The sequence below is a fragment of the Indicator indicator genome (genome assembly GCF_027791375.1).
Source record: "Indicator indicator isolate 239-I01 chromosome W unlocalized genomic scaffold, UM_Iind_1.1 iindW_random_scaffold_134, whole genome shotgun sequence".
Lineage (NCBI taxonomy): Eukaryota > Metazoa > Chordata > Aves > Piciformes > Indicatoridae > Indicator > Indicator indicator.
In genome coordinates this window covers 5,784-17,159 of record NW_026539078.1, presented here as the reverse complement: position 1 = coordinate 17,159, position 11,376 = coordinate 5,784, and the positions used below count along the sequence as shown (strand labels likewise).

The 11,376-nt window shown below is 36.7% G+C and overlaps 1 protein-coding gene across 1 annotated transcript; it reads right to left on the bottom strand.

Annotated features, from left to right (window-relative positions):
- Positions 1-2,490: 2,490 nt before the first annotated feature.
- LOC128979915 (zinc finger RNA-binding protein-like) lies at positions 2,491-10,425 on the bottom strand. The gene is given in 6 exon segments (XM_054398311.1): positions 2,491-2,670; positions 3,345-3,442; positions 3,553-3,664; positions 6,711-6,806; positions 7,594-7,691; positions 10,134-10,425. Coding segments are annotated over 6 exon segments (876 nt in total).
- Between the last annotated feature and the right edge of the window lie 951 nt (positions 10,426-11,376).

Below are 11,376 nucleotides of genomic sequence, written 5' to 3'. Positions count from 1 at the left end.
AGATGACTTTGCCTACTTACACAGTTTCATAATATTTTTGTTCCATCTGCACCTGTAATTTGTCTTCTGCTGACTACAAGTAGAATGTTCTCTTAATTTCCTTGAATTACAATTCCTTTTCTTTGATCATGACAGTCACTGATTTGAAGCATGCTATCTTCATTAACATTATTTATACAATCTTATTATGTTAGCTCAGTTACAATATATCAGTGTAATGCAAAACTCCTCCTGGCCATTCTTCTCATGACTAAAAAATAGTTCGGCCTAAGTTCACTCATCTCTAGGTTACAGGCTTCGGCAATCAGCTATTTGTTCTAAACAAGTTAGTTATTGTTAACCAAAGCACATAATTTGAATAGTCAGATTACTTTAGTTCCCAACATGAACCCATCACATTCAATAGCTCTATAAGATTAACAGTTCATATAGAATTCTATAATAGGGCAAGAAGTTGATGGACTGTATCCAGCAGAGCTGCATTTCTACCAATGCCTCTATACAGGAATCCACATGAAACTACATTGTTCCGAGACAGGACATACTAAAAAACTAGGAAGACAAGTTGAAACTTGAAAAAGCTTCAAAACAGAACAGCTCTAATTTTACCAAATTGTTCTTCTAAAGCAAGCACTGAGCAGAAAATTCTTGCTGTGGACATTTCTCTTTTGTGTATTATGACTACAGTGTCTGGCACTTTGAGATTTAACACATGGTGTTGTATTTCTGATGCTGAAATTGGTAAGAAATCTTTCCTACAATGTGAAAGCTTTCCTTTTATTTGCTAACAACTAATGACGACTCCTTTTGAAATTGCATTCTGATGCTTGAAGTACACTGTATTAAGTTTTTTAAGACTCCTGTTTTTCTAATATATTGTATGTTTATTCCATGCTGTTAGCAGTAAGTGTTGCAAACAAAAATATTCCCCTACTCCCAAGAGCCATTTATTAAAAAGGTTAAAGATAAATTCAATGTCAAAATGGAACAAAAGGATTTTTTAAAATAAATTGTACTAGAAATAACAAATGATCTTTGTAACATGAGATAGTCTCCTACAGCCACTAATAAAGTAGTTACCATGTTAGTCTATGTGAATCTGTGCATTTTATAGTTTTGCAACAAAGCATAATACACATTGAACAGAATGACTGAAACTCCAATTTCCAGCGTATAATGAATTTTAGTAATTTGATACATTTTAGTTTTTATTTGTGTATTCCATTGTAGTGCTGTAACAACAAATCACACCTATGGACCAGAGCATACATCTACAGTATGATCTAACTTTACTACACCACTGCTACATTTAGTTTATTGAAATAGACATAAGCATACACTGTGGCCACATCAAATAATTTTCTGTTTGTTTTTTTTCTTCAATAAGCATCACTTATTCAGTAATATGTGACTTCTTAAAATTTCAATTTGAAAAAGAAAATCAGAAAGTTTATAGAGGAATAGCTATAAAGGAATAACCTCACAGACACTGATATGCTTAACATTTATTTTAAGGGCTGAGAGGCATTAATATCATATCAACAAAGTTGACTGAAAAGAACTACTAACTTTGTCTAAATGGGAAATGCCTGCTTCTGCTTGTATGTTGAGAAAAAAAATTCAGAAAGTTATTTTTTGGCCTTGCTATGTCACAAAGTCAAACATACAAAGACCTGCACACTTAACCTAAAATGATAGTTTTCAAAGCTTTTCTATTAAAACAAAAAGTATCATGTGAAACTTTGATCAGTTATGCAGTTGCTTTAAAATAGTTGCAAGACCATACTATATATTAACTTTTATACTGCTAATGAACAAATAACAGCAAACTTGATTAGATTAACTGAAATTTTCTTAATTACACTGTTATAGCACACTAAGGAAAATGCCACAAGATTGGCAAAAACATTTAATTCCGACTACTTAAATGGCAGGATAATTATGAGCTGTAATCCCTTCACATTTAGGAAACCTCTCCCACATAATCCTGCAGTCTCGCTTTACAAAATAAAGTTCTGTAAAATATAAATTGGGAGGGGAACAGCTTATGCTATCTAACACAAAGTAATGTATGCAACTAATGTCAAAGGCAAACAAAAAACATTCTAAATAAAAAGTCAAAATACACATAGCAACAAAAGCACAAATGTTGCATTGAATAGTCAAGATAAGAAGACAATGCACTTAATAAAAAGAAGACCAAAAAAGAAAAGTTAGCAACACAGTTAAAGAAAATGTTATGAGGAAAAAACCTCAAAATATTTTTTCCACTGACAAGTTTCCACTTGCAGTCCTTCCATTCATAATTTCTCTGATACAGAACATATATTAAAATTCAGAATCTCACAGAAGAGCTAGGTTGTTCTCTTCCAAATCTAATTACCATGTTGGGTTTGGATATTTTAAACAGACATTATGATGACTATATAAAAGCAAGGCAATAAATGGAATTTTGATCACCTTCCATCTTAGCACTGATGACAAACATTTTTAAAAGTTATTATAATCTTTTTTGTCTTTTTTTCCCTCTGCTTCAAATCCATCAACCCCATCGCTGTCCCTTCTCCTTTTACGATTATTATGGACGTTGAAGCGTTGATTCATCTGTGGTAATGGATCCATTCCCAAAACTTTGTGTATTTGACGGTATGCAAGGAGTCTCAGTGCAAGCTAGAAAAACAGTAGAAAGAAGATATTTTTCTTAGAATCAAACGTCAATTTTAAGTACTTTGTCAAGTACTTAGCTCATTATCCCCTCTTTCTTCCCCCAAAGTCAATACAATAAAATGTGTATATCATATTTGCTGCTTCTGTACAAAGTACATCATTTTAGCTTAAAAATAATATACATATGTTTTAGCTGCTGAAGCAGTTTGTCACATGTCCCATTATGCATTAGTAATCTTTACCAAAGGATCAAAAGAAGAGGTAGGGACAGTAAACCTCTTAAGCTGCAAGTGTGAAGGGAAACTCTGTAAGTGGATACAATAAATGTTAAAAATTAAACATACATAGATTTATTTATACAATATTAAATGCTAGCGTAATTTTAAATCTAATAGCATATTGCCGTAGTGTGAGCATCTTTATAGATATATATATAGATGGAAGTGCTTCAAACTTTTCAGGAAAATACATAAATTTTAGTGCAAAAATGAACGCTATAAAGCATCCTCTTTTGTGATGTTTTCATTGTCTAGCTTAAGACTGATCATTTCAAATACCAGACTATATTCTAAGAAAGGAAAATTCATGTCCACCATATAGCTCCATTAAAAAAAAAAGCCACAAAAAGCCAAAAAAACCCAGCCAAATTTAGTTACTTCACATATATTTTTCCTTACCTGTGCGCTTGAAGTGATATCCTCTCATTGCTGATCTGTCATTACAGCAAGTGTATCAAAAGGATCTTTCTCACAAGGGTCCAGAAGGCCAGGACCACCTACAATGGTTAGGCTATTTAGTAGCACACCTCTACCTTATTTCAACCAAGATTACAGATTTTACATTAGTTAAGGGTAAGTATACAGACACTGCTCAAATATAACTCGCCTTTAAGGATGATTCCTGAAGATATACATTCAAAAACTCTTCTCAGTGCATCCCCAGGACTCTGTGGTCCAGTAGCACTGCTAATTGCTTTTTCCACAAGCAACTCCATAGCCTAGACCAACAATAAGAAAATACAACCAATTTAAAAGATTTATTAAAAGAAAACAGAAAAAAAACTACCACTGTTTTAATGCAACTTTTGATATTGGAATTTTGAAGAACGCTACACATCACAATGCTTTCAGTTAAAGTGGAAAAAAGTAAGATATTTTATAATGATGAATGAAAAGACAGCTGCTTGTGCTGGTTTGAGGCCAGCCAGAACATCTCTTGCCCTGAAAGGGACAAAAGAATGACACACGCAAACGGATTGGAGAGTGATGGAAAAAGTTTAAATGGAAAAACGAATTGGTGAAGCTACAGAAAACTACAAACTACAAAGCATAGTGGAAAAGAACATCCTAAAGCATACAGAACCTCCTCACAGAATTCCCAAAAGCTTCCCAGTCCTCCCTTCCTCTCACCTGAGGGTCTACCCAATCCCTCAGGGCTCTTCCTTCCCCCCCCTCCTACTGCTAGGCAAGTCTCAGGCTGGCCAGGTCTGAGACTGCCCCCCCTCCATTCTCCTCCTGGCATTAGGCCTAGACAGGCCTAAGAGGCCTTGAGGATACTCCCCTGGCATTACCCGATAAGAGAGGACATCTCCCATGGGAGCAGAGGGAAGAAAGAGGAAGAGAATGACTCTGCAGATGGCCTTATAGGGCGCAGGATTTATGGGTAGAAATACGCCATTTCCTGTGTCCACCCCTCTGGGTGGGCACCCAGGACACCAGAGGTGTATCTCATGTAGCAGTGGCAGGGGGCATCCAGCCTAAACTGCCACACTGCTGCAAGATTAATATTAAGTACCGATAATGATATGCTGTTTCTCATCACAAATTGTCCAAAAATTTTATAGAAATGTATACAGTAGTAGCCTACATATGCAGCCATTCTCCAGCCATTTTTGAGACACATGAATCTGTCAGACACATGAATAAACAGCACAGAGTATGAGAGTAGGAAATAATTAATTTGATTTATCTAATGAAATTAACAGGATGCTGCAGAAAACATCTTTTTTTATAAAAGAACACAGAAACATAAAGCATCAAAAATGTAATGGCCTTGTAACATTTAAGTGGTTATTAGTTCTTCAATTTAGCAAAACAAGTTCACAGCAACGTTTTTCCTAGATATAAGTTAACACTAACTCAGATGTTAAACAAATGTAAAAGAATCCTTGATGATTAACAGGTTTTCTAAAGTTTATACATTATTTGATATTAGCTAAAATAGTTTAAATAATTAGCTGTATTTCAAATATTTTTTTTCCTGTGGATATTTCTATTGTTTCCTTTTATTAGATTCCATTTTTTTCCAGAAAAAATATAAAATATATTTTCAAAAATAAAGAATAGCTTTCCATAGCGTTTTCAGCATTAAATGGATGCTTCAATATCACCTGTTTGGCAATTTTCATTTTCAAACAATGTGTGTCTCTTGCTTTTTGGTCGAGTTCTTTTGAGGAGTTTGTAGTTTGGTTCCTCCCTTGAGTTTAGTTGTTCAAATTGCCTTTTATTTTTATTTTCCAAGAGTAAATGTCTATTCTAATGCATGCAAGTAATTATAGGCAGTGTTGATTACACAGTCCTTCACTAAGAGTGCCCATTCTTTTCTATTTTATCTCAGTTTAACTGACAAATTTCAGTTCATTAGCATGGTATTTCCATACTCCCACTATATCACTCAGTTTTAGAAACAGTAATTTAGTTGTTTTCACGTATGAAACAAAATATAGCAGGAAAGAAAAAAGTAGATGTTATTTCATTTATTCAAGTCTAGTTCTTTTGGATCCTCATACAAAACACAAAAGTCTGCAACTTAATTGTAAGAAAATGTGAGTGATGATGCCTTGGTATTTATGTGCACAAAAGGCTGGATTTCAAGTTTGAAAAAAAAATTAACTTTGAATATGAGTTCCTTCTAACTGGTAGGAACTCAACAAAATTCTTCCAATTTAGCTTTTATTTTTAGGTATATAGAGTGTAAAGACTAGTATATATACTAGTGTCTGTGTTTAGACTTCCTAATATTTTCTATAATTACAACTACTTAGGCTCTATTTTTAAAAGCTCTGTGATCTCTTTAGCTTGTAACAGCCTTCAAGCATACAGGTCAGGAGAAGTTCTGTATCCAGAAAAATATATTTCTTCCATCTATGAAATTTCATCTATGACTGTCAGAAATTATGTATCTTTAAAATCACCATTTTCATTCTGTCATTGTTTTTGTCAGTAAGACTTTGCCAACAGGCCAAAAGAACAACTGACTACACAAATTTCAGCATTGATTCATGTCACCGGCAATGCATTAGGTACCAGGAGCAAGCCAGGAAGCATTTTTGGAGAGGACTGAGACGCAGCTAGGCTTGACACACTGTTCCACATCTCTCTTCCCTTCTGGCTGTGCATTAGAATAGATATTATGAGAAATAAGAATCATAGAATCATAGAATCATAGAATCATATAATCAAGAAGGTTGGAAGAGACCTCAAAGACCATCGAGTCCAACCTGTCACCCTAAACCTCATGACTATCTAAACCATGGCACCAAGTGCCACGTCCAATCCCCTCTTGAACACCTCTAGGGATGGTGACTCCACCACCTCCCTGGGCAGCCCATTCCAATGGCCAACCACTCGAAACAACATTCCTTGTTCTTCATCTATGTGCTTGATGCGTGTTACCATAGTTCAAAGTATGCTATTCTAAATGTATGCCAGGGTTTATTCTTTGGCAGCTTTGGTATGATAGTGATATTGAGGGCACTTACATACTTTTTAGCTTCTTTTAAGCTATATTTGAACAGTGTATCTTTCATGAAGTGTAGTACATAAAATGCAGTTCCAAATGACAAAACCTTAGAAAAATTAAATTTTCAGGAGTATCTGGATCATTTTGTTGGGGAAAAAATAACTCCCCCCTACACCCAAACAAAATAGTATAGTAGTCCTTGAAAAAGTCTACATTTTAAAAAACTGTTGTAATGCTTTCCTATGCTTTACTTGCAGTATTATGTGCATTAAAAAAACCCAGTCCAAAAGAACATTACTCACCCAGCTTGGAAAATCAGACCAAGTTGGAACTCGTTGACAGAGGTTACGAAGAATACGTATGATAACCACACAGGACTGCAGGCCATTAGCTCTAGCCTTGAGAGCAATACAAAATCAAATTAATCCCAGCACCTACAGCAAATAGGACTTGATGAAAGACTAAAACAGCACTGTTCAATGGAAGCTCAGATACAAAATTAAAACCAATCATTCTACAACTTTATTCCATGAGCTGCCATTTACAGCAGTATTTTATACAGGATTAGTAATTTAAGGTGGCAGAAGTCAAAGTGCACAGGCTATACTAGAATAGTATTTCTTGATGACCTGTACACTTTGACCTATGTTCACTTGTAACAATAAATACAGTATCTTTCATTATTAGAAATAAAAATAATAAAGGTCTAAGAAATAGGTATAGAGACTGAAAGGTCAAGGGAATCTGTTTGGCTTCTGTATTGTGCCTTTGCCAGAATGCAAAGTCACTAAACCAAATAGTTGCTTCTTGCCTTTCATTCCCTATACTTAATAAACCTAAAGAAATAGGAAAAAGTTTTAAACACATATACCACTATTTAAAATTACTCTGCAGCCTTATGCAAAATACAACAAATATACAACATGATCACCCAAAGCAAGTCAAGCTTTCAACATCACCTTCTCAATGATCAAAAAAAAAAAAATTAAAATCATGTCAAATGAACAATAGCTGCATAAAGCAGTTCCTCCATACTCAACCTTCTACATTTAAATTTAGGGGCCAGAAAAAGATTAAGTGCTAGCATGAATAATGCTGAGGGTTTTCACACAGTTAAATGTTTATGTTGCAACTGAATGAATCTCTCATAAGGCCACAAAAAGAAAGTAAAATGATGTTCCGAACCTGGAACCACTTAGCGTGGCGTAGAGCAGCCAGGGCGTCAAGGCATTTTTGCCTGTCCAAGACGTCTGGTGGGTCTTTCACCATACCCGAGGTTATATCTAAAATGGATTGAATTGGCAAAATGCAGTGAGGAATGGGTGTTTGACCAGGTGAGCAAGACACTTCCTTTAAGTAGCTTCAGTGTCACAGATGCCATTTAAAGTTTAAACACTTGAACAGCAAATGTAAATGCTCAATAAAAGCCATTCAATCAGGATTAAAGCATCAATCCAGTATGAATATCAAGATCATATTTAGCTCTCAGGTTATTTTCAAATACGTTGCAGATTATGCAATACATGGTACTTCTTTATTTAAACTAACACTGCAAAAATACAAATTAAATACTGACGGAAGAATAATGCTTGGACACACCATACCAGCACAGAGAATACAAGACATAAGGAACACAAAAATCCACTTTAACCAAGTAGAAACATTCAAACTTAGTTTCTTGGAAATTATAATTGTCACATGTTATTTGGGATCTACTTTTTAAAAGAAAAAATAAGTGTGTGTGTATATATATATATTAAAAAAATCTTTAAAGCACTAGATGTTTAGTAATGATGCTATTTTTATCATACCTTAAACTTAAAAAAGAAATTATTTTGCTTTAAAAAACCTAACTAAAGGAATGTGAAATACTCTTCAGTATTTAGAGTTCCATTACTTTTTAGTATCCTCTCTCCTATTCATATAAATAAATTCTTCAGACTATGATATATGTGTTCCAGTGTCATTTAGGATACAAGGAAGGAACTGAAAAGGGACTGCTTTACTTAAGATTCATCAGGAAAAAGCAAGGAATACTTTAAAACACAACACGATTCATCATTAACCTTCCCTCTTTTAATAAAATATTTCCATTCAATATACCTACCCTCCTTTTCAACAAACTACCCACCTCTTTCCCCTCCCCCTTCCCCCATATTTCCCATCATCCATCTTATCTATCCCCACTATCCTTCACCTCTCCTTATCCCTATATCATCAAATATCCTACAACATACTTATTACACCTACATTTTCATCCTAATTCTTCATTATTCCACACCACCACCTTTTTCATTTAACTAAAAACACCCTCATACCCCCCCACCACTAACCAACATAACACACCCCCCCTCTATCATCCATCTATACAACACCAAACATCCCTTACCATTATCCCCTATTCACCATAATCTCATTTAACCCTTCCCTCATCCCACACCCAAACCCCCCCTTACTCCCTCATTCCCCACCCTTCCCCCCACACTTCCACCCCCACACCCATTCCCTTATCATTCCTTCACCAACATAAATTACCACAAACTCAATATTATCCACAACCCTTCAACACCTTCCTAATCCCTCCCATTAAACACCCAAACTTTTCCAAACTATCCCAATTACCCCACATCACACAAACAATCCCCCCCTACTTCTTTTACCCCCTCATTTAATCTACTTTTATATCCAATACAACCTCCCCGTCAAATTCCACACTGCACCCCCCACAATTCACTCCAGTACATCATATTAATATATTCACTATATTCTTTGCTTAAGGACACGATACCCATATGGTTGTCGATCAACCAGTGCAGTTTTGACTGTGTGGAACGCCTTTGGCCAGTGGATTCCCCCAGGATATGGTATTAGGTCCAGTCCTTTGTTCAAAAAACAGACCTTGTCAAACCGTGTGTGAGTATGTGTATATGTGTGTGTGTTGTACCCTGCGTGGGACCTCAGCTTCCAAAGGTGTTTTGCCCTAGCTGAGATCGCACACTACCATAATAGGTGGGCTGAAGTAGCTGACACCCATACAGCTGTGCAGCTCATTCTGAGGGTCACAGGTACGGGCTGGAGTGAAAGTTGGGAACTAATGATTTCAATTGAGCAAGCGATGGCATAAGTGTTGTCCGTGCGCACATAAGTGCGAGCGCGTGAAGTTGATTAAACCCACTCATGTCACCCATTGTTTAGCTGGACGTAAGGCTTGAGCGCTGTGGAAAGCACCAATCCATTCGCTCAGAAAACCCAGCTTGCCGTTCAGAGAGATAGGTTCCCGCGAGTAAGGCGCTGCTGTGTGTAGCTGGTTCCATCAATTCACGCTATATGAGGTGTGGTCTGCTTGTTGGCTCACAAGGATAACAAAATCTGGTTATCCTGGCAAGTTGTGCTAGTCGCCATGAAGAGTGTGACTGACGCAGGTTCAAGGGATGAGGTGATACTCCCTCATAGTCTGATGCTGCACTACCACGCTCGCGGTAATGGGCTGTTTGTGTCCGCAGTTCTGAATTTCCCTAGTTCAAGAGGGACGGGGAAACGTAATGGAGATAGAACTCCAGTAGAAGGATAAGAGGATGAGGTAGGGGGACGAGAATGCTCGTCTTTTATGTAGGGAGAGGCTGAGAGACTCTCTAGCTGGGGCCAGCGCTTTTAGCGCTAGAGAAGACTGACAGATGGAAGGGTCCATAGCCTTCTCGCCAATGCTTAGAAAAGAGATAATATACGGGTGGGGGGACATGTGGTGATTGCGGGGTCTGCTACGCAGGCGTGAAGGGGGAGTCTTCTATTGTTGCGATCAGGGGCATCGCGCAGGAAAACGAGGCTTAGGTATAGAGATGGCGTGGCTAGCGAGCCCTGGAACGCATTGCGCTCATTGTTATTGCGAGCTTTCAACACTAACGCCCTTTGGCCTGGTATTTGTCTATTTCCTGTTGCCAACCGTTTCGCATAGAGGAATTCGTTGGATACGGTGATCCCAGATGTCTGTCGTCTATTCGCCACGACTTCGTATACCATTTTTGTCTGGATTCTGTGAAACCCATCACACCTATTTTGTAGAGATAGTAGAGACACAAAAGTGTTTATTAGGAGTGAGAGCTGCTGAGGGATGGTGTATATTTGTCGTGTTTCGAGCAACCTTCTATTAATCACTGGGTTCGGTTTTGTTTTGAAGGAGAGGCAGATAGTCGATAAGACGTAATATGTAAAAACAGAAATGAGTACTGATGTGTGTGAGTTTTACTTGAGTGGTGTAGCCCCTTGAGTATTGTACCCGCCCGAGAGTTATTAGTCCATAGTATCTCTTTCGCCTATTGATATTCTTGGTGCCCGGTAGAAACTTTAGGCATGAGTTGGAATTAAGTGACACTGTAGCAAACTTTTATTCAACGGAAAAAACCAATCAATTTGGAACCATAATTTTACTAAAACAGAATTACAGAAGTCGACTTTTACTTCAGTGCTGGAAATCGGTCGATCTAAAATATACTACTCTAAACAGGTAATCTATCATGGGGGGGGGAAAACAAAAAAGGGGGGTTACTTTTATTTTATTTTTTTCTTTCTCTTCTTTTTTTTTGATTTACCTCCCCGATTGAACTTAAACAAAGTACTATTCAGGTTGTTTGCAAGGCACCAGTATGTTTGTTTTTCTGAATTACATTGACTGAATAAATACATCTGATTAATTTTTAGGAAACTCTTCGGTATACTAAGATATTTGTGTTGCATATGTTGTGGCTTACTTAATTTTGTAGGCCTTGAGGATTAACCCACTTAATGTTCGTATTTTAGAATTTCAGATGCCTGACACATGATAAAGCTAAGACCAAAAATCTCTGAATTCCATTTTAGCGCTATGAGAGTCATGGTACTATTTGCGCTGATTGGTAGAATAATGTTTGTTCTTTACCACTTTTTAATTGCAACATAGTTTGATGTTGCTAGCTCCTCTATGATATGTAGTTT